Raw genomic sequence first — 23410 nt, 5'->3', positions numbered from 1 at the left:
ATAATGTACTATATTTTTATATTACACATAACAAGAGTTATATTATTAATATTGAAATAATATAGACAAAATATATTACAAGTATAACTCGCGCTATTACACGTATCTCATTTTATAAAATATAGAGACTGCGTTTGTCAAGCAAGTTTAATACATAAATATATAAATTTAAAATATATATTTTTTATATTTATTTAATTGTATAAATATATAAATATAATATATATATTTTTTTATATTTATATATTTATTTTACGAAATGATTAGAAATATATCTGTTAATATATATATTTATACTCGTAATTAATCATTTTTATGTATTAGATGAGCTCAGGTTTGAGAAGTGATTTTTACAAATTACTTCATTGTTAATATCTTATACATACTCAGAACCTTTCCATCTTATTGCATGATTAATTATACAAATTCTTCCGCGCTGTGTTATAAAGTATATATATGTTAAATAAATATATATTGTACAGTAAATTGTTAAATAGTAATTAAGTAATTAGTATAGTAATTATAAGCTTATACGATAAGCGTGTAAAAAATATTGCATACATATAAAATATTGTATATAAATAAACCAAAGTACAACAAAATATATAAGAAATGTAAGAAAATATTGCAGTAATTTACTGTTCTATTATTTATAATACTATTCTGTTGTATTCTACTTCCTATTATTCAAATTTGTCTTTTTTACAAAAAGTTATACAAAAAAATACAATCAATTAATGCAAAAAATCAATTATGAGATTGAAAAATTATTTAAACTTATATATATTTTTGCAAAAGTTAAAATATAAAAAATATTAAAGTTATAAAAAAAATATAAAAAATATTAAAGTTATAGCAAAAAATATAAAAATTATAAAAATTTAATTTAAAAACACTTGATTTAAGAAAATATTTATTATAGAAGTCAGCTCTAGAAATGAAAAAAAAATATATATATATGTTAATTAGTAATGTTTATACGATGACAATTAACATTCTTATATACGAGTATCGTTATCAGTGATGCCTGAAGGTAATATGAAAAGCAACAAAACAGAATGATTCCAGTAAAGAATTGACTTTCGGAAAGTAAGTTTCGAAGACAAGTGGATAAAGCTAACGAGAGAATATTAATTATTCTAATTCTTTTTCGACGGTATTAAGCGTTACCGAATCTTGTAAGATATTTGAAATTTTAAGATTTTTAATAGTGCGAGAATATGAATAAGGACGCAACTTGCCCGAAGCAGAATCCTAAGGAGACTGCGAATATCTTTAGTCGTATATTTCTCTGGTTCGTATACATTTCATATAACATTTCGAATATATTTTTAGCAAAAAAATGTGAAGTATTTTATTCTTTTTTACAATCAAAATTTTACTTTTTACTAGAAAGGGAACGTTTATAACAAAGAAGATTTATAAGGAGGACTTATTAAGGAAAAAAGAAAACAATAATTTAAAAAAAACTTTTTTGTTTTATTCTTTATGAAAATAAACATTCTTATTTTAAAAGAGTTTTTTTGGTTTTTGAAAAGAAAATTATTATTCTGTTGAAATAACGAATAATTTTATCATTTTAAACAAAATAAAAATCTTTGTTTCTTTTTAAGAGAAAATTTCTTTTTTCTTTGAGAAATATATTTTTTCGATTATGTAATGTTATATTATATATTTTCTATGTTTTACACATATTAAGTTTATTTTAGATAATCTATAATTTACAATAAATATATTAGAATAAATTTTTATTTATAATTTTATGTATAACTGTTACAGAAAATTTGAAGTATAAAATGCACACAATATATTGTATATCAAGATATACATATATATGAAATACACATTAGGACTTTAGAATATATAATACATAAAATTATAAATAAAATTCTATCGTGAATTTTGTTGAAAATTGTATAAGCTGTCTAAAATAAATGATTTTTTACTTTGCAATACATTTTATATTACATCAATTGAAAATGATATAACGAGTTATTTCGTGCGCGCGCGTAAATAAGAAATCAGCAGAATTTACATTATGTAATTTGTGTTTAGTCATGTTCTTATCATTTTTTGTACACGTCAGTTTTACTTTAATGAACTTATATGTGATACTTAGATTATAACATTTTAAACTGAATATATGAACCACTACACATTATCATATCGCATTGTCCTTGTATCAAAAGTAATTTTTTTCCTACGTTTTAAGAAAACTGTACTTAACTAATCGATTGTAGTTAAAATAAACGATAGAAATATAAAATATATGTATTATTATAGAATATTTATAAATTATTTGCAATTTATGCGTTTAACGCATCCGTAAAATATATAAATATTTCAAAAATTTTTTATTTCCCGTATATAATTGTCATTATTGATAAAATATATTTCAAATTATTATTTCTTTATTTTCTTCAAATATGTATATATGTATATTTTAAAATAGTCTAAAATAGGAACGTGGAGCTAATTTTACATAAAATATACATTTATGTAAATAAATTTCTCTTGAAACACTTATATGGCAATTTTTTCTAGAGCTTTATGTCATTATCTTTGCATCACAGAGTTTACCTTAAAGTAAAATTTATGTCTTACTGTTTTGCAATGTGCGTACAGGTGGACGCTAGACTTATTTATAAAAGGTGCGAAGACTGATTTGGACGAATCTGACATTTATCAACCTTTAAAAGAAGATGAATCTGAAAAAGTCACAGATCATCTCGAAAAGTAAGTATTTTCTGTTTTTATTAAAGCATAAATATAAACCATACGTTAAAAAAATGAATAATTTCACAAACTTTTTTATCGTGAATTAACAACTTTAAAATCATAAATAATAACTCGTAAATTAACAAAAGTCGATTCTAGATATTAATAAATTATGATAAACGCGTTTTCTGAGACCAACTATGTTGCAACAATTTTTCGAATTGATTGTATCAATTTTCCAAGATGATATTATAGGATAAAAGTACCGACTATGAGATTACCATTTACATTTTCTTAATTATTTCCAAAATATATGTAATTAGGAAAGTATCTAATACATACTGTTTTTAATCGTCATTTCATGTAGTTTTAGAAATCCTACTTCAATAAGTTATATCTCGTTCAAGTTTTAATATACATAGGTTTGATTAAAGTAAGTCAGTTTTTGTATCAAAACCAAAAGATCTCCTAATATGAGATATTAGCTTATCTTAATATGAGATACCGCCTTTTATTAGATAAACTTAATTTCATTTTTATTAACACTAAAAATAAAAGACATAGATAAAAGTAAATGGTTTTATTATTACCTGTCTTAATTTGAAATCTTTTACAGTATTATATTTTCAGAACCAACAATAAAATTTAAAAATATAGCTTTAATTATATTATTTATTAAACTTATTTCCTAAACTCTTATATCAAAATGTCAAAAATATGAAGGTAGGCACTTATACTTTAAATTAAACGAAAAACTATCCTTAGAATAGAAAAATAAAATAAAAAACAAAACCAAAAAAAATTTTAATTTTTAAATTTTAAAAATTTTTAAATAAATTTTAAAATTAATTATAATTAATTATTAATTAATTAATTAATTAAAAGTTTTAAATTAATTTTAAAATTTATTTAAAATTTTTAAAAAATTTAAAAATTAAAATTTTTTTTGGTTTTGTTTTTTATTTTATTTTTCTATTCTAAGGATAGTTTTTCGTTTAATTTAAAGTATAAGTGCCTACCTTCATATTTTTGACATTTTGATACGCTATCTCATATTTAGAACCTATCTCATAATCGGTACCTTTACCCATCATCTTTCTTTAAGGGTAAATTTTTCTCTTTAACAGAATTATTATTAAAAATTCTATAAAAGTATTAAGAACTTGATAAGCTTCATAAGATTTTTGTTTAAGATTTAATACATACATTTAACACATCTATAACTTTAAGATACAAAAATAATTACATAAAATACGAAAATAATTAAAATATTTTTTAATTGTCTTTCAAATTATTTTAAAATTTAAATGCCTAACATTTTATCGCGTTTGTTTAGATACTGGAATCGCGAATTGGAAAAGCTAAAGAATTTGGAATTTACTGTGAGCAAAGACGGACAGAAAGTGCCGTTGAAAAAGAATGCTCGTCCAAGGCTGTACAAGGCACTTTTCCGCGCCTTCTGGTTGCCATATGCCATGATCGGAATTTTCTTATTTAGCCAGGTGAAACATTAATAATAACCGAATGATAGCAATATCTATGATTTATGTAAAATTAAAAAGTCAGTCACACGTCATGTATCGTCCGTCTTAATGGCATCACTATTTTTAATATGAAAAATTATTTCTTTCGAGATTAATAAAAGTTACACGTTAAAAATCTATGTAAATATAAATACATAATGTGGAACATTAATTGTAATGCGCGTCCCTGTTTTCAGGTATGCGTGTTGCGCCTTTTCATACCGATTCTGCAGGGTTGGATCATTAACTACTTCAGCAGTGAATCGAAATCGACGGAGCAGAAAAACGAAACAATGATTTATATTGCCTGTTTAGTCTTTTGCAGTTTTATTAACTCTATATCGGCAAATCACATCCAACTAATGTCGCAACAAGTCGGCATGAGATTACGTGTTGCCTGCAGTTCCCTCATTTACAGGAAGGTAAAATAATTTTTAACTCTCAAATCGAATGATTCACGAATTTTTGTTACAAAAAGATATGAAGAATCTGCTCTTTCTGAAAACTAGCGTATTCAGGTCCAATTTCGACTATAATTTTTATTATAATCTGCGTAACGTATTTCTATCTTAAAAAAATTTGATTCAGAAAATCGATTCGATAAATCATCGATGTAATAAAATTTTTGTAAAATCGAAAGACATTAATTTCACTGCTAAAAAAATTAATTTAAATGAATTTTCTTCGATTTTTAAAAAAGTGAGTTGCTGTTTACATTGAAATTATAATATTCACACAATTATATTTATATATGTATATTTGATGGCAAGTCATATGTACTTATTATTAATCATTACCTATAAATTTATTTTCTACATTTTATATCAAAATAATATATAATTCACCGTCATTGATACATAATTATTAATGCACATAATCATAAATTACAACATATAAGTATTAATCATTCATCAGTATATAATATCTTGTCTTTCTTGATTTTTGGATGCCTACTCTGTCTTGTTGAAATCTCTGCGATTTTGCAAATTCTCGTAACACGCGAATGCAAAGTCATTGAGAACAAAACAGCGCAGCATCGTTAACAAAAATAACAAGCATGTATTAGCTTCTGCATTAAATGTATCCTTCGACTTTTATTGGTAACGTTTGACATTTGATATACAGTAACGTGCTGAAATCTTGTGAATATGTATGAAAGAATACCGTATTTTTTTAAACACATGTATGTATGTACATATGCTTTAAACATATTTGTCTTGCAAAACATAACAAACTGCAAGTAGAAAAAAATACTGACAATAAGAAAAAAAAGTACAAATTTTTTCGGTTGTAACCCAGGTAGCACATGATCATTTCAGAAACTCTTCTTAAACGTATCTATATAGTTTGTTAACCGTTTAAGCATCAATAAAAAAATGTTTTGACAAAACGTTTTTAAAATTATAATTTAAGAAATGTTTCTTTGACACGTGTAAATCACATTATCTCAACAGCACGAAATATTATGCTACCTAGGAATAAAAATGTTTTCTTACTTGCAGTTTTTACTCGCGAATCTATTTTTTTATTATTCGCGAACGATATTATAATATATTAAATAATTCAAGAATTAATAAGAAAATAATTATTATTGACTTGTAAATTAAAGTAAAAGTTTAAGCTAAATTTAATGACACAGCTCAATTTTTGAAATAAAATACTAATTCATAAATGGTATGTAATTAGTTCATGTTTACATAAAGATAGCTCTTCGAGGAAAATGAGCTTGACAGTATGAAAATAGAAAATCTTGATTTGCATATCAATAATAAATTCTGTACTTTTTTTGAAAATTATTGCAGACATTGCGGTTAAATCAAACATCTTTAAGCCAAACTGGTGCTGGACAGATTGTAAATCTTCTCAGCAACGACGTCAATCGTTTCGATCTATTAACAATGTTTCTGAATTATATATGGCTTATGCCTATTCAGGTAACGTGTTATTGAGCAAAAAGTATATTAATTTCTTTATATAAATTATTAATAAAATTGATTCGCTTGTTATATTTTATAAAACACATATACATTTATTTCTATTTATATATACTTATCAAACTTAATTTCGTTGAGCTATACAAATAAAAATAACATGTAAATTCATGTCATAACGTAGCATATTTATGTATATATTTACTATTTTTCTGAACACTATCTTATTATAGAGTATACAATTTATTAATATAGAATTATCTGTTGAAGTTACTAATTTTTCTTTATTTTCCAGATTTTAATCGTGGGATACATAATGTGGCAAAAAATCGGTATCTCTTTTCTTGTTAGCATCGGATTACTGTTGATTATCTGCTTACCGATTCAGGGAACCTTCAGTGTGTTAAGTCGTGACATTAGAGCTAAGATTGCGCCATTAACTGATCGAAGGGTGCAGTTGATGAATGAGCTAATAGCCGGGATACAGGTATTTTTATGGAATCTTATACGCGCTATTTTATTTTTAAACGACCTATTCTCGGATACCTAAAGATATTAATTCTCCTTACAGTTTTAAATAAATTTTACTAATTAAAAATTTTATATAAGAGAATTTTAGATTTTGCCAAAAATGTTTACTCTTATTTTTTTAGGTGATAAAAATGTATGCCTGGGAAAAACCATTCAGCAAGATTGTATCGATGACGAGAGCGCTGGAAATCAAGAAGATTAAATTCTCGTCATACGTGCGGGCTGCATATCTGGCCATTATAGTGTTTACCGAGAGGCTTCTCCTTTACTTTACCTTAATGACGTTCGTATTATTGGGAAATAATATGAGCGCAGATGTGACTTATGTTCTGGCGACATATTTCAATATTCTGCAACTCACCGCGGCTTGTTTCTTCCCGCAAGCCATTATAATATTAGGCGAAACGATGGTGTCTTTGAATCGATTGGAGGTATCTTATATTCTTCTATTTTTCGCCCTTACATATTTGCTTAATGATTAATGAAGTCTTCGACACGCAGGATCTTTTAATGATGGACGAAGTGAATATGGAACACTTCAAGGAAACATCGCATTTGCAAATTAAAGATAAAAAATTCAACAAAGTGGTCGCTATGAATAATCAAGCGGACATCTTCAACAATAAAACTTCCGAGCAAGAATCCTACTCCAACTGTCCAGTTTGCGTGAAGCTTTATCACGTCTCAGCAAACTGGATCACCGGTCAACTGCCACCGACATTGTGCAACATTTCAACGATTATTGAGCCGGGCAAGCTGTGTGCCCTGGTCGGTCCAGTGGGATCTGGCAAATCTTCCGTGCTTCATCTGCTGCTAAAAGAGCTGAACCCCGGTGCAGGTTCCGTTATTTTCACGCAAGACTCGTCGCAAAATATTTTTCGCAATAAAATGCTTAGCGGTTATCTCATGGACAACCCAAATCTGCGGATCTCCTACGCTGGACAAGAACCCTGGCTCTTCGGAAGCACCGTGAAGGACAATATTTTATTCGGTCAAGCCTTCAACAGGGTCAGATACGCTGAGGTAATTGTCAACTTTATATATTTTTTTCAATCCTTTCGGTCATTAAAGAGATCATTGACAAGATGAAGAATTTTTTCTCTATTTCTACACGAAGAGAATTTTCTCTTAAAATTTACCCTGAAAATCATGGTAATCGTAACATTTAATATTTACCACAATAAAAATATTAATATGTATCACAATAAAAATATTAATCAGAGAAACTCTATATAAGATACTTCCAATACCTCCATATTATCGCACGATTACCATGATTTTCAGGGTAAATTCTAAGAGAAAATTCTCTCTGTGTAGGCTTCCTGATAATCTTTGATATTCTGTAATTCGAACTATTGTTGGTTTTAGGTGACAAAAGTATGCGCATTGATTAAGGACTTCCAACAGTTTGCGCAGGGAGATATGACGATAGTTGGTGACAGGGGAGTGTCCCTTTCTGGAGGTCAAAGGGCACGAATCAATCTCGCGAGGGCGGTTTACAGGCAAGCTGATCTTTATTTGCTCGACGATCCTTTGAGCGCGGTGGACACTCATGTCGCCAAACATTTGTACAAGAAATGTATCACCGAGTATCTCCGCGAAAAGACGAGGATTCTTGTCACCCATCAATTGCAATTTCTAAAACGTGCAGACCACATTATCGTGCTGGACCGGGTAAGTGTCTAGTTAAATATTTCGGAATCAGCATTTTGATCTTTCTTTATTATTTAGGATGTTGATTTTGTTGACGGTTAAATCTTTTTACAAAAGCTGTTTTATTTTGCTCTTTGCTTAAAGGGTTTCGTAAAAATGCAAGGAAGCTATAAAGACCTGGTAGAATCAAACAAAGATTTTATTGAGATGATGGATAACTTAGCGGCAAGCCATGAAACTCAAAAGCAAGAGGACAACGCGAGAAGAATCTCGGAAATGTCTTCGAGCAACGTGATATTTAGACGTCCTTCGCAATTATCGGTCACAAGCTCTGTCGTTGTAAGACAATCGTTATCATTCGTTGACTCATCATATTTTCTATTTTCTATTCTATTGTTTTTGTTAAACAAAAATTGACTCACAATATGAGATTAATAATTAAAAGTGTATATATATAAATATTTTCGCACAGCTATAATATATTAATTACCGAAAACGTTTAATATATATTTGAGCATTAAAACATTATAATAAAAAATCTAAGAAATTTAAGGTTTACGATTTGTACACAGAGAGAATTTTCTTTCAGAATTACCCTGAAAATCATAGTAATCATGAGACAATATACTGGAAAAATTTTATAAGAGTCTCTGATTAATATTTGCCACAATAGAAAGTATTAATATCTACACAATAAGATAGAAAATATGCTCAAATTTACTCTGTACATATTAATATTTTTTATTGTGGTAAATATTAATTAAAGAAACTTTTATAAAATTCGTTTAATATCATACCACAATTGCTATGATTTTTAGGGCAAATTCTAAGAGAATTCTCTCCGTGTAATTTTGCGCAATCGCTTTTATTAAATTGGTTCGTTTTTGCAAAAATTATTCGTGCAAATAATTTCTTTCTGCGTAGTGTTCGGAAGTCATCGATTCGGACTACATGGAAAACAATCAGGAAGGTGAAGCGATGCTGAGTGGTCGAGTATCCGGCAAAGTGTACAGAGAATATTTGCATTACGGCGGCAACTACTTTGTTCTATTTCTGCTGTTGTTTATATTCATCATCAGCCAGATAGCTACCACTGGCAACGATTACTGGGTTTCGTACTGGACTAATATGGAGCAGTTGAGGCAAAGCATAGGCACTCCCGACGCCGAAAAGATCAGTGAAAAATACATGTATATGCGCAACGACAGTTTCCTGGCGTCGATCTTTACGTTAAATTCTGACGGTCTGATTAGCACCGTAGATGCTATATACGTTTATACAGCCTGTATTCTCATTTGCACCGTCACTACGCTGCTCCGCAGTTTCCTCTTTATGAAGATCTGCATGAACTCGAGCATCAATCTGCACAACACTATGTTTTCCAATCTATTGCAAGCGCGCATGTCCTTCTTCCATACTAATCCTTCCGGTAAGTGCAGCGATGAGATGAATCAAGAAGAATGATATAAACAAGGAAATGTGTTACATAAGAAATCTTTCTTATTTGACACATTTACTTGTTTATATCATTCTTTCTAAATTATCTAATTTTATGATAATTTTAGGATTATGATTGAATTTGAAAATGAAAAGATGGAAACATTTTCTTTTAAATTTTACAAATATTATCATTATTATAATGATATCTTATTATGTATAATAGAATTTTAATCCAACAAATTTTTTTATTGCGCTTTATTTCCGCGCTTGGCTCTTATTAGTTATTCCTCTCTCGATGATTCTTATGACTTTTTATTCGCATTAGAACAAAATGTGATGATTGACAGAAATTAATCTCGAGTTGTGTATTTGCAGCATTACAAGAAATTATAATAATTAAAATAATTATTATATATAATACTTTTATTCCTCGAAATCAAATTATATATATTTTATAACTTTTATATTTTCATGATTTCTCTTTCTTAGATATCGTTTAGAGATATGTATAACTTAAAAATTTGTTTTAGGACGAATATTAAACAGATTTTCAAAGGACATTGGCACAATAGACGAACTGCTACCCAAAATATTGTTAGAAGCACTTCAACTGAATACCGTTTTAATTGCTATATTAATTATGGATGTCATACTTAATAAATGGATGATAATATCGATAGTAATAGTGGCTATTTCATTTATTCTGATGACAAAATTCTATCTCAGAACCGCTCAAAGCATGAAACGCCTCGAAGGAATAAGTAAGTATTCAGAGAAGTATCCATCCCCATTAAAGCAAAAGAGTATTTTATTTTTCTTAGATTTCTCTTGATTTTCTCAAATTTTTAAATCATTTTTAAATTTGAAGTTCTCTCATAACTTTCATAATTTAGAATTTTTAAATTCCATTAAACATTAATGTATCTGAATTCTGAACATTTTTGGAGCAGATATACAAACTATAAAGTATTTATGTTCGATATAACTTGATTTTCAGCCAAGAGCCCGTTGTTTTCACACATAAACGCCACATTAAATGGTTTGCCGACAATCAGGAGCCACGGTGCTGCTATCGAAAAAATGATGCGAAAAGAATTCGACGCGTTGCAAAATACTCACAGCGGTGCGTGGTATCAAATTTTGGCATGCACGACTGTCTTCGGTCTCATTCTGGACACAATCGCGTGCTTATTGATCGTCAGTCTCTGTTATTCTTTCATACTGATAGATGAAACTGGTACGTAACTTATCTTTGATTTTAATTTCGGAATATTCAATAGTGCAACGTTACATTATTCACGTGTTTTTTTATTTTTGAATGCAGGATTATTTTATTAATATTTTTTATATTAACCATTTTCTTTCATTTTTAAGTTTTTTTCATTAGCAATAATATTAATTACGTAACAAATGATGAGATAATAATCATTAAATGTCTACAATTCTTCTATTATTACAGTATCTTGTAAAAATTTCCGCATATTTTATAAATTTTTCTCGTTAATTTTCAGACAATGTATCCGGCGGCGACGTAGGTCTGGCAATTTCTCAATCACTGATTCTGACCGGCGCTCTGCAATATGGCGTTAGACAGATAGCCGAGACTTTCTCGTTGATGACGTCTGTAGAAAGAATCTTTCAGTATACAAATCTTCCCGCAGAATCAACTAATGTCTCGGATCCTCCTCCTCCGCCCACGTGGCCATCTCAAGGAGGATTAACGTTCAAGAATGTCAGCCTAAAGTACAACGAAAACGATCCGTGTGTCTTGAAGGTGTGTGAAGCAATTATACTTTATTGCAATTTAATGCACGCGCATATATACTTCATCCATTCCATTTCACTTTCTAGAACCTAAACGTGTCCATCGAGCCTGGTTGGAAGGTCGGTGTTGTAGGACGAACTGGTGCCGGCAAATCTTCATTGATCTCCGTTCTCTTCCGACTGTTCGACGAAGGTTTGATGGGTGAAATCAAAATTGATGGCCGAGACACGAGCACGGTAGATCTGCAGGAATTGCGCTCCAAGATCTCCATCATACCTCAGGAACCAGTGCTCTTCTCCGAGAGTTTACGCTACAACCTGGACCCGTTCAATCAGTACGACGATGTGAAGCTGTGGGAGGTGCTTCGGATGGTCGAGCTAAACGAAGTCAGTCTGAACCACAACGTTCTCTACGGTGGCCAGAACTTCAGCGTCGGTCAAAGGCAGCTCATATGCTTAGCCAGAGCGATCTTGAGGAATAATCGCCTGCTCGTCCTCGACGAAGCTACGGCCAACATCGATTCGCAGTGAGTCTCGAAAGGTTTCTTTTGGCGATTTTTAGCCAGTTTGTAATAATAAGCTTTTAGATATTGTCTCTTAAAGCGGCTTAAAAATTAATTGGAAAAATAATTTTGTTTAATTAAATATCAAGTTTGATAATATCGGAAGTTTTGGAATCGAATTAGATCTTCAGCAAAGATCTATAGATACTAGATCAATAAACAAGCAATTTGTTGAATTCAATACTCTTTTGCGATTATTTTAAATTGATATTTTCGTTTGCAGCACCGATGCCTTAATTCAAAATACGATAAGAAGCAACTTTAAAGATTGTACTGTCATCACGGTAGCGCATCGTTTGAACACAATTATAGATAGTGACCGTATCATCGTGATGGAAAACGGATACATCGTGGTACGTATTCAATATGTTTAAGTGTAGAAAAGTATGAGAAAAAGATATTGATTTTATAAAAGATTCAACGTGGCGTTTATATGTAAAAACAACGGACTCTCGGCTGAAAACCAAGTTATATCGAACATAAATACTTTATAGTTTGTGTATCTGCTCCAAAAATGTTCAGAATTCAGATACATTATTGTTTAATAGAATTTAAAGATTCTAAATAAAAAAATGTACAATAATTCTTCTTTCGAATTTTCTTTTAGCATTTTTATCCTGAAAATCATAATAATCGTTGGACAAGAGAATATACTATTGTAAGAATTTTATAAGAGTTTCTCTGATTAATATTCACCACAATAAGATATAAAATATATTCGATTAATTTTACTATGTACATAGTAAAATTTAGTACATATTAATATTTTTTGTTATGCGAAATATTAATCAGAGAAATTATAAAATCCTTTCAATACTATATGGTCTCATGATTACCATGATTTTCAGAGTAAATTCTAAGAGAAATTATTTTTGTGTATTTATAAGAAAAAAAATTATACTTTTATAAAATTTTTTAAATATTATAAAAATGTTATTCATTATAAAAATAACTAATTAAATTTTTATAATTTTATAAGCCATTTTTTTACATTTCTGAAAATAATTTTTCTTTAAAGTTTTATTATTTATTCGTACAAAAATTAATATTATTCTTCTTTCATATTGTGAAAAAACTTTTAATATTACAAAAATATTTTTGAAAACTTTCTCAACAGAGAGAGAAAGAAAGAATGGACGTATCTAATAATTAATATGCAAACAGGAATTTGGCTGTCAATATGAATTATTGCATGACAAACCAGACGGCTACTTCAAACAAATGGTCGCGAAGACAGGGAATGAAATGGCGCAGAATCTTTTGGAACAGGCGAAAAAAGCCTGTCAGAAAAACAATAATCGAAATTTGGATCTGTCGGAGCAAAGTTCCAGCGAGAACGATATTATAATCACAGAACAATCCAAACTGTAGATTTATTCGTATACTTACATATAACAGCGTTTTTCATTCATTGGAAACTGCAACTATTGTGTGAGATGATGAGATGATCTACTTACCTTGGTCACTTTAGAATTAATATATAAATCGTTACATATTATTGTCATATCATTATAAGATAATTATATTAAAAGAAATTTATATTATTATTTTCTGATTTTTAAGCAACTTCGAATCTAGATCCTTCAATTTTGATAAAAGAATAAATATCATTTGAGAAAGTCTGAAACATTTTATAATTAATGTATTAGAAATATATCGATTGTTCTTATATGTATAATATATTTTGAAAATATAATACATATTTAAAAAGAAAGGAAGAGAGAAAACACACAAAAAAATATGTGTGTGTATCTGTTTAACAAAAAATGTAGAAAAAACGTATAAAAATGTGTAAAAGAATAAAATAAATATTTACAAATTAAAAATCTATTTTGCACGAGCTAATCATCCATGCTAATTTTCCATAATCGTAGATTCATTATTTTAATAAAGCAAAAGAGTTTAAAATTAACTGTTATAAGAATTTCATAACACTTTTAAATCGTTTGAACGCTAATCAACTAAAGATATTTTAATCTCTCTCTCGTATCACAACTGCATATCACATATATTTATTTGATCGATATGACAAACATTTTTAAATTTAAAAATATTGATTTTAGCACTTATTTTTATAAATTATTTACGTTATTTATAAATTTATTTTTTCATAGAATCAACCAACTACTATATCAATGTTTCAAATCTTGTTTTAAGATAAAGATATATGATGTAAGAAATTGATTTATTTAAAAAAAAAGAAATAAAGTTATTTAAAAAAAAAGAAAAAATTGTAATTGGGATTTTAATTTACAGATTCGTATTTCACACACAAAAATAGGTAATATTGTAAAGTTAGGCAAAAAGAGAATTTTCAAAATTATTACCCAAATTATTACCAAAATTTTAGATAATTGATGAAACTCACCAATACGATGCGCAGTAGTAGAGTTGTAAACTGTAAATTAAAATACATGGAAATTAAATAGTAAAATTTAAAATAATTAATATTTCGAAAAATATAATTTTTATCTAAAATTATTTATAGATTTTTAAAAATTTTATTTATTAAATAGATAAATTTCATTAAAAAATTATTTTTATAAAAAAATTTTTTTAAATATAAACTTTTTTTAGAAAATTTAAGTAGGTAAAAATTTAATTTTTTAAAATAAATAATCTAAATAATAATTTGTTTATAAAAAATGCAAAATGTAAATATATTTTATAAATGTATAGATATTGAATAATATTATATAATTATATTAAATAATTTTAAACATTTTTAAAAAATAAAATAAGCAAATATATGTAATGCTTTATAACTCTATATATATATTACAAAATAATAACACAAAAAATATATCTTGCAAATATGAGAATATTTAATTAAGCTTAAATAAAGAATATAATAAATAAATAATAATATTAAAAGATAAATTGCTCACCATATAATTCACCTGCAGTTGCTTGATACCACTCGGACCTCCTCCTCCCTTTCGTAGAAGTTTCGAAACACACACGCATGCACTCGCGTTATTTTTTTACTTATTCGCGACGACGTCCGGGTTTTATATCACATTTTCGACGCGTCTCGGTAAATCGCGAGAGTTTAATCACGCGTAAATAAAACCGACGCTTCGTTTTCGCGTTGCCGCTTTTTTCAAGGCCGCTTATCAAAGGGCTTCATCGAACGACAACGACAACTTTCCCGCGACGCACTCAGAAGTCGCTCATATTTAAGTATCGGCCGCTAAACTTCACTATGTTTTATGTTTCACTGCATATTCGACGACGAAAAAGTGCTAATTAACGATACGGGCGATAATTAACGACGTAAAAAGATACTAATTAATACTCGCACACTTGTACTTTCGCGAAGAGCACCGGCGATGAGCTCGGATCAGCGCGCGAACTTCAGCCACGAATAACGCGAAAGTACAGTAGAAGGCAGCACTCTAGATTGTATTCGGAAATACCCCTAGGGTGAAACGTTGCTTGATACTGAGCTACCGAGACTATCCGCATAATGGCGCGCAAGGCGCGCAAGTGTCACTCCGCTATGACACTTCGTTCGCTTCGCGTTGTTACGTTAATTATCATATAAGTCGCATTAAAGACGCGGCGCGCCGAGAGATGTCGCACGTTGTACGAATTAATTTAAGGACATTTCGATGCGTTTAATGTGAATTAATATTCGGACACTCGCTTCCCCGGAATCGGAAAAGTATTAATATTTTTTTCAACAGATATTTTGTTTGTCTTTCTATTCGCGAATGTGATATCGAACGTGATCGAGCGGGATCGAAATTGCCGAGTGCATTCGCGAATGACTTATTCTTTTTTGTATCGTCCGTTCATTTCGAAGTGCATCTGTGTGTAGTGAAGTGCGATAAATAATTATTGCAAATATAAAGTAATAAAAAAACAGTGCAGTGAACAGTGCCAAACCATATGGGATTATAGCAGAGCAGCAGTGGAACATATAAGGAGATGTATTAAAGAGAGGTTTAGATCATCGACTCAACGCAATGTGAGTTTATTTCTTGTTTATGTTACATTGTTCGGAAAATAATAATTGATTGTTATTTTTAGGAATTCTTTTCTTAAAAAGTGTATACTAAAAAATTATATTGCGTTTTTATTATTTGTAATTTAAAAATTAAAACAATTTTTTGATATATTAATAATAAAATTATAAAATTATATATATATTAATATAATATTAATGCTAAAATTGAAATTATTTTGTTAATAATAAATTTAATAAAATAAAAACGTAATTTTAACTGAACGTAGAAAATAAAATTAATATTAATTTTTGAAATAAGGAACTTTTTATATAGGATTAACGCAAACAAAATCATGCAAATAATAAAAGTTTTTAATCAATAAATAATATTAATTTGCAAATTTAACGTTTATCTTATGACAAATGATGAAAAGTTAGATTAATTTTTGCAACTGACAAATTAATTTTGTTCATTATTTTCCGAACAATGAAAAGTTCACGTATTACTTCATTGTGAAATATCTGCGATTTGAATACGATATTATATGATAACACTTTTGAATAAATTAAGCTGAATATATATTTTATGTAAAACAATCTTTATAATTATTTAAATGCTTAAATGCAGAGCACTAAAAATTTTTTTTAATTTTCTGGGAGGGAATTACTGCAGTGACCTCTCTTTTTTTTAATTAACTAATATTAAAAACTATAATATTAGGAAAAAAAAATTAATAGGTATTAAAAGTTAATATAAAATTGAGAAATGGCGTGCGCTTTTATTGTTCTAGTTATTTAAATTTTAGGTAATTATTTTGTGAAAATCCTCTTTTTGCCGAAACTATACAATATCTTTTCTCTCAGAATCCATGTAACTTTTTTTTATTTGAGCATAATAATTTTAATTTATTAAATAAATTAATTAGATATTTTATTAAATAAATTATTAAATAAAAATAGATTCATATTTTACTCACAAAAATACGTAAAATTCTAGTTTCGGCAAAATCGGAGGAGATATAGCTGTGCGAAAATATTATACATTTTTAATTATTAATCTCATATTATGAGTCAGTTTTTGTTTAACAAAAACAATAGAATAGAAAATACAGAGTTGGGTAAGTTAATGATTTTTTAAAAACTATGTTAAGATAAAGTTAGTTGCTTATAAAATTAATTTAGTCAAGTTAAAAGTTTTATGAACAAAAAATTAACTTAATTAAAATTAAGAATAAATTAACTGAAGTAAAATCAAAAGTTAATTTTTAAAAATATTCATATTATAAATTAGAATTTTATTTGTTAATTCTTTTAAAATTTATAATAACAAATAACAAAAAAATCTTGACTTTTATAAACAAATATATTTTTTGGTAATTACAATTAATGACAAATGAACATAAAAATTAATATAATACTTTATTTAAAAAATAATCCAACCCTGTATATCAATATTCGTAAAGCTACTGCTGCCATCGTTTCTCCGCCAGATGGCGGAGGCATTCAATCTCGAGTGCTGCTATGAAACTTTGCTACACCTCACTTCAGTCATCGTTCTCCCTCCTCCCTATTCGCGTTTCCCCCACCGAGCGGCAGAGCGCGGCGCGTGCGCGGCCGAGTGGGGGAGAGTGTTTGGCAGCGCGGTTTGTTTAGTTGCACGTTGACGGCGGCCGCGATCGAACTATTGGCGTGTGTGTCCGCGTCTCGCGGAAGTGTGCTACCGGCGTCGTTGCTCGCTCATCGCAACGCATATTTTCGCTCGTCGCGTTCTCGCGTCACATTATATCGCGTTTACGAATCGAAGCTTTTTTCCCTCGCGTTTCGCCGGAAAAAAAAAGAGTGCGTAGTTACAAATCTCCATATCTCCCGATTCCTCCGTCCCCGTAAATCGCTATACGTGAGTCGCTATTTTGTCGTTTCCTATTTTTGTCGCCTCTTGTCTCTCTCTCTCTCTTTCTCGTGTGCTGTGCGATTTGTTGATCGTCGTTCGTCTCTCCATCTTCTTGTGCCATCGTCATCGTCGCCGATCACGCCTGCATTCACATTGCAACGAGACATGTTCACGCTAAACGGGTGATGTCGCAGAGCGCAGAGGATGTCACGTCGCAAGCAGAGCAACCCCAAGCCGCTGAAACGTGAGTTTGTGCTTTTTTCCTCCCTTCTCTGTCCGGCTATTTCACGTGCTTGTTTCCGGTGACACGTGCGTATCTTTCGTGCGTAGGTGTATGTTTACGTCTGTGTGTGTGTGTCGCGCGCGCTTTATCCCGCGCTTTTTTTCCCCGCGATGCGACGTCACGATTTTTCATTCATCTATTCATCAACCGAATTTTGCACGAAGGCAGCAAAGTGCCGCCTTGGCGCATTACGCGATTGATCAATTGATGAATTAAAAACTCGACAATATAGTTGAGCGAAAGTAATTTTATATCGCCGTCAAGTTTGTTATTTGAATTTTGTACGTTTATGTGATATTTTTTGCGTTAAATTAGCACAATTGTTACGTTTTGCTAAATTTAGTCCTATAGATCGATTCGTCTCTTCCAGATTTTAGTTCCGAAAAGGGACGAAAAAAATTATGATTGACATTGACAGCGATATCGATAGTTAAAGAGAATGTATCGAATGTCGTGTGAATATAAATTACTTTCATAACTGCAGTTTTTTTCTAAAGATATGTAGGTATGTTAAATTCAGCAACATTATTGAAAATCTATATGATTATTCGGAGAGATTATAAAAAGCACATATTTAAATTAAGTATCAAATCAAATAATGATTTAATAGAAATATTTTCATAATATTGCAAATAAGTAATAGAATCGTATTATATCTACTATTATCAATCTTAATTTCAAATTAATTTTAACGATATTTTAGTTCAAAATTTGACTTAAGAATCTAATACAAAATTTTAATTAATTTTAAACAATTTGCCTGTAAAATTCGTGATGAAAAATATACGAATATTTAAAGTGATGTTTATGAATATAACGAGAAACGCACTTGAAAGTTTGAAATCAACCATAAAAAACAGAATCTCTTTCTATCGATATAAGCGATAAATTTCAAGAATAAATCAATGACCCCGAATAAATTAATTCTCGACGGCGAAGGAGAACGAGTCCTTGACAAAACGGTGCATTCGTTTATCTTTCAAAATATCGAATAGATGAAAAATTAGGCAGAAAATTAAATTAGAAGAATTATTTTAGAAATGGACTATATAAAAGAGTCTACCAGAAAATTGAACTAATTATTTTTGAACTAATTTCTCAATTATTCTTTATTCATTTTTATCTTGAATTTCGGAGTTTATAAATTTCATTCAACTTATTATAACGAAAAGTACAATTCACTTACTTTACAAAATTTATTATAAAGTTATGAAATATATTAAAATATATTGAAATATATTAAGAGAAAATTATGTTGAGAAATTTTTATATTTCTAAAAAATCCATATATATATCAAAATAATCAAGACTTAAATTAGTAATATAAGCAATCGATAATTATACAAAAATATCGCTCTTAATATGCCTAAATATGCAATATGAATAACATTAACTTTTAAGATTATATTGATGAACATGACCATCTTTATTGCACATGGAGAATTTTTTTCTTAAAACGAGTTTTAGGAAATTTTTAATAAATTTTCGTTGATTAATTCTTGCATTAAAACATTATTTTAATATTACTAAATAATATTGTACATTTTTAATGTAAATATTATTTTATATTTTTTAAAGAAATATATATTACATCGAAACTATATTTTACAATTAAATGATTCATATTTAAAATGCAGAAAAATTATGATAATACAAATTACATTGATTATAAACTCGTATGTGAGAAATACACAATTCGATTTCGAGATTAATATATTCAACTGTATTTATACATTTTGATGCCAAAAGCGATACGAATTTTTTTGCTTAATGATAACGTGACACGTTTATGGTTGCCCATCAGCTGATCTTTCAATTATAACGCATAGTATTATGAGAAAGCACGCACTCAAGAATTGACAGACACGATTGTCACGATTACACGGATTTCGCACGATTGTAATTAGCTCTCACAATCAACTTTTCGACAATTATGTTTAATTGTCGACCTTTCACGATTTTATGTGGAAATTATATTTTGCTTAATTTATATTTAATATTATTATAATACGTACAAACATTTTCTACGACGATCAAGTTTCTGGATAAGCCTCTTTTTTAAGTCGTGATTTGAAATTCCCATAAAAAATATTTCACCAGAATATTACTATATACATATAGATCCGTCTGTAATCGATATTTATATATATTCATATTCGTAATCTCAAGTTACGTAGTTTGTTTGTTTTCGAGTATTTCTCAAAGAAAGAAAGCTTAGCTTACGATATAATTTCTTATCAGTTTTCCGGGAATTTTCGTCCTCAGTTTTTTTTCTCGTTCCACGAAGAGCGCAAGACAAGATCCATCGTATCTCAGATCCTCACCTCTCCCACATCGCGACGAGCATGCGATCTTGCGATCACGTGGCTCGATCACGAAAGTTGGAACACTTTCACGTGGCGACTCGTCGGACCGGGTCGTCCTTCTTTTTTTCCCTCTGTCTCCTTTTCCTTCTTTTCGCTCTCTCTATCTTTCTCTAGTTCATTCATTCAATGTTTCGTCTTCAGAAAAAAATTCTACATCGAGATTCGGATCGATGTCGTTTTAAAGAAATTAATTGCACGTAATATCGTATATAATATGAATCTATTTATACAATTTTTTTATTTCTTCTTTTGGAAATAATTGAAATAATTTTCGAATAAAAAATTAAGAGATCAACAATCTTAAGAGAGAATTAGGTTTAATTAAAAAAAAAAACAAAAAAAAAATTAGCCATGTTTTTATCAATATAAAAAATATTAATTAATATTAAATGTGCCGTATTAAAAATATAATGTTTATACAATTTTTCATTTTTCTTGAAAACAATTAAAATAATTTTCGAAGAAAAATGTAACATTACAATCTTAAGAGAAAATTATTAGATTTAATAAAAAAAAATCAGTCATGTTTATCGATATAAAAAATATTAATTAATATTAAATGTTGTGTCGTATTAAAAATATGTTTATACAATTTTTCATTTCTTCTTGAAAACAATTAAAATAATTTTCGAAGAAAAATGTAACATTACAATCTTAAGAGAAAATTATTAGATTTAATAAAAAAAAATCAGTCATGTTTATCGATATAAAAAATATTAATTAATATTAAATGTTGTGTCGTATTAAAAATATAATGTTTATACAATTTTTCATTTCTTCTTGAAAACAATTAAAATAATTTTCGAAGCAAAATGTAACATTACAATCTTAAGAGAAAATTATTAGATTTAATAAAAAAAAAAAAATCAGTCATGTTTATCGATATAAAAAATATTATTTTATATATCGATATAAAAAATATTATTTTATATATATATATATATTAAATATTGCGGCGTATTATTAAATATAATGTTAATGAGAAAGTTGACGCGAATTTTTTCTGAAGGTTCCCTAGATTGGGGCAAGAAGAAAATCGTACGTTTGCGACTTGCATTATAAGGTGCTCCTCCCGTGGGACATCGACGTTAATGGCCGCGTAATTATTGTGATGCTGGCTCGTGCGCGTGACTGCTAATTGGGAACGACCGTAATTGAGTTAATAACGCTGTGTTAAAATAGCGGGCCCGCCTCCCTTTCCACCCACCGACGTCGTCTTCTTCCCTTTCTCGTCCTCCTCGTCGCATTAATCTTTGTTTCCTGTGTGTATCTATGCGCGTTGCATTTTACTTGCAATTAAAATGCATTAGTTCGAAAAATTATTAAGCGATTGTTTCATTAAACATTTATTTTATCTATGTCCCATCGAGATAAAAATCTACACACACATTGATTTTCTTTTTTTCTTTATCACTTGCATATTTGTATTAAGTATCAAAGTGATATATCATGCATATGATATTCCTTTCTATTTATTCATTGCTGATTAAGCTGTGAGGAATTTTGTATGTGTAGGATTTTAATTTTCATTTTTATATCTATATCTTTCATTATATTCATTGTATCATATTTTCATTTAAATGCGAAGAACTAATGTTCGTCTCAAGCTAAAAATAATATTACACATAAACAATATTATTTTATTATAATAATCTTTTAATAAACAAACTTTTATTGACAATTTTACTTATAGATAATTTTTGAATTATTTTTTATGCAAATGTTTTAATATTATTTTAACAAAAATTTGAATAAAACGCTATCGGTTTATGCAATTTTAAAACTTTGTAAAATTAATATTTCAATAATAAAACTTTTATTGTAAAATCTAAAAATTAATCAACATAAATATTTAACTTCTGAATTTCCTTTGTTCTAAAAACCTACACATTTATAATACATTAATTCTTCGTTATTAAATTTTTTCTTGAAATTACGTTGACGTAAAAGAAAAGATCAAAGAGAAGATAATATTAAAAGGCTGTTTTCTTGCTTATTGCGACAATTGCTTTCTCGACTCAACTTTTATTGTGCAGAAACGATTCTGCAGGAGAATCAGCGGTACTTTTATAACGCGCCGATACTTTTCGCTGTGCGTTGCACATGTGACGATGATAACGATCGCCATCCGTGACAGGCCGTGACTCTCGGAGCGACTGTCGTGGCATCTTTCTTTCTCTTTCGACGTTTCGGTCTTTCACCCGGTAAATTCCGATGGCGCATTCGTACGCGACTCGGAAGTCGATGGCGAGGCAAAGCGACGAAAAAAGCGCGGATTTCGGGCGAAAAGCGCGCAAAGCGATAAAGTCCCTCTGACGTCGTCAATATTTTGTAGCCAACCGGTGCTCTCTTATCTTATTGTATCGCTAGACGGCCACGGTTGCGACAACCGTGCCTCCTCTTTCCTATATCTCTTCGTGTTCGTTTAGTTTATAAATACGGTCATGCAGCGACGACGATTAATCGTAAACTTGGTCATCGTTTGATTAAAAATTATATGCGCATCTTATTATTGTTAAGCTGACAGATCTCTCGCTCAATCTTCTCATTGTTTTTCAAGTCTTTATTTTGCGATAATTTTTTTCGTTTCTTTTATTCTTCGCATGCATTTTTATATTTTTGTTTATTGTCGATGCGAAAAACACGATATTATATACACAAATAAATATGTAAAATCACATAAAAAATATTATAAAATTATAAAATTACATAAATAATAAATGTAAAATTACAATATAAATAATGAAATTGTATACCTACATTTCTATTATTTATCGTGTAATTTTACATATTTT

The 23410-nt window shown here is 28.9% G+C and overlaps 2 protein-coding genes across 2 annotated transcripts in view; both read left to right on the top strand.

Annotated features, from left to right (window-relative positions):
• The first annotated feature begins 869 nt into the window (after window positions 1-869).
• LOC114935878 (ATP-binding cassette sub-family C member 4) lies at window positions 870-13949 on the top strand. The gene is made up of 17 exons (XM_029308800.2): window positions 870-1294; window positions 2626-2736; window positions 4055-4220; window positions 4439-4663; window positions 6044-6175; window positions 6468-6659; window positions 6826-7134; window positions 7205-7726; window positions 8072-8377; window positions 8501-8695; window positions 9281-9785; window positions 10327-10557; window positions 10794-11033; window positions 11308-11570; window positions 11648-12087; window positions 12347-12476; window positions 13288-13949. The coding sequence occupies exons 1-17, from the start codon at window positions 1221-1223 to the stop codon at window positions 13492-13494; spliced, it is 4248 nt and encodes a 1415-aa protein (XP_029164633.2). The 5' UTR covers window positions 870-1220; the 3' UTR covers window positions 13495-13949.
• A 3770-nt stretch (window positions 13950-17719) lies between these two features.
• Window positions 17720-23410, top strand: part of ush (Zinc finger protein ush) — a 184135-nt gene continuing 178444 nt past the window's right edge. The window contains exon 1 of the mRNA XM_029308812.2: window positions 17720-18210. Within this exon, the coding sequence (XP_029164645.1) occupies window positions 18171-18210 (40 nt within the window). The 5' untranslated portion in view covers window positions 17720-18170. The remainder of the gene's footprint in view (window positions 18211-23410) is intronic.

The sequence above is a fragment of the Nylanderia fulva genome, unplaced genomic scaffold, assembly GCF_048542155.1.
Source record: "Nylanderia fulva isolate GAGA-0341 unplaced genomic scaffold, ASM4854215v1 Scaffold15, whole genome shotgun sequence".
Classification (NCBI taxonomy): Eukaryota; Metazoa; Arthropoda; class Insecta; order Hymenoptera; family Formicidae; genus Nylanderia; species Nylanderia fulva.
This window is presented reverse-complemented; position numbering and strand designations above follow the sequence as displayed.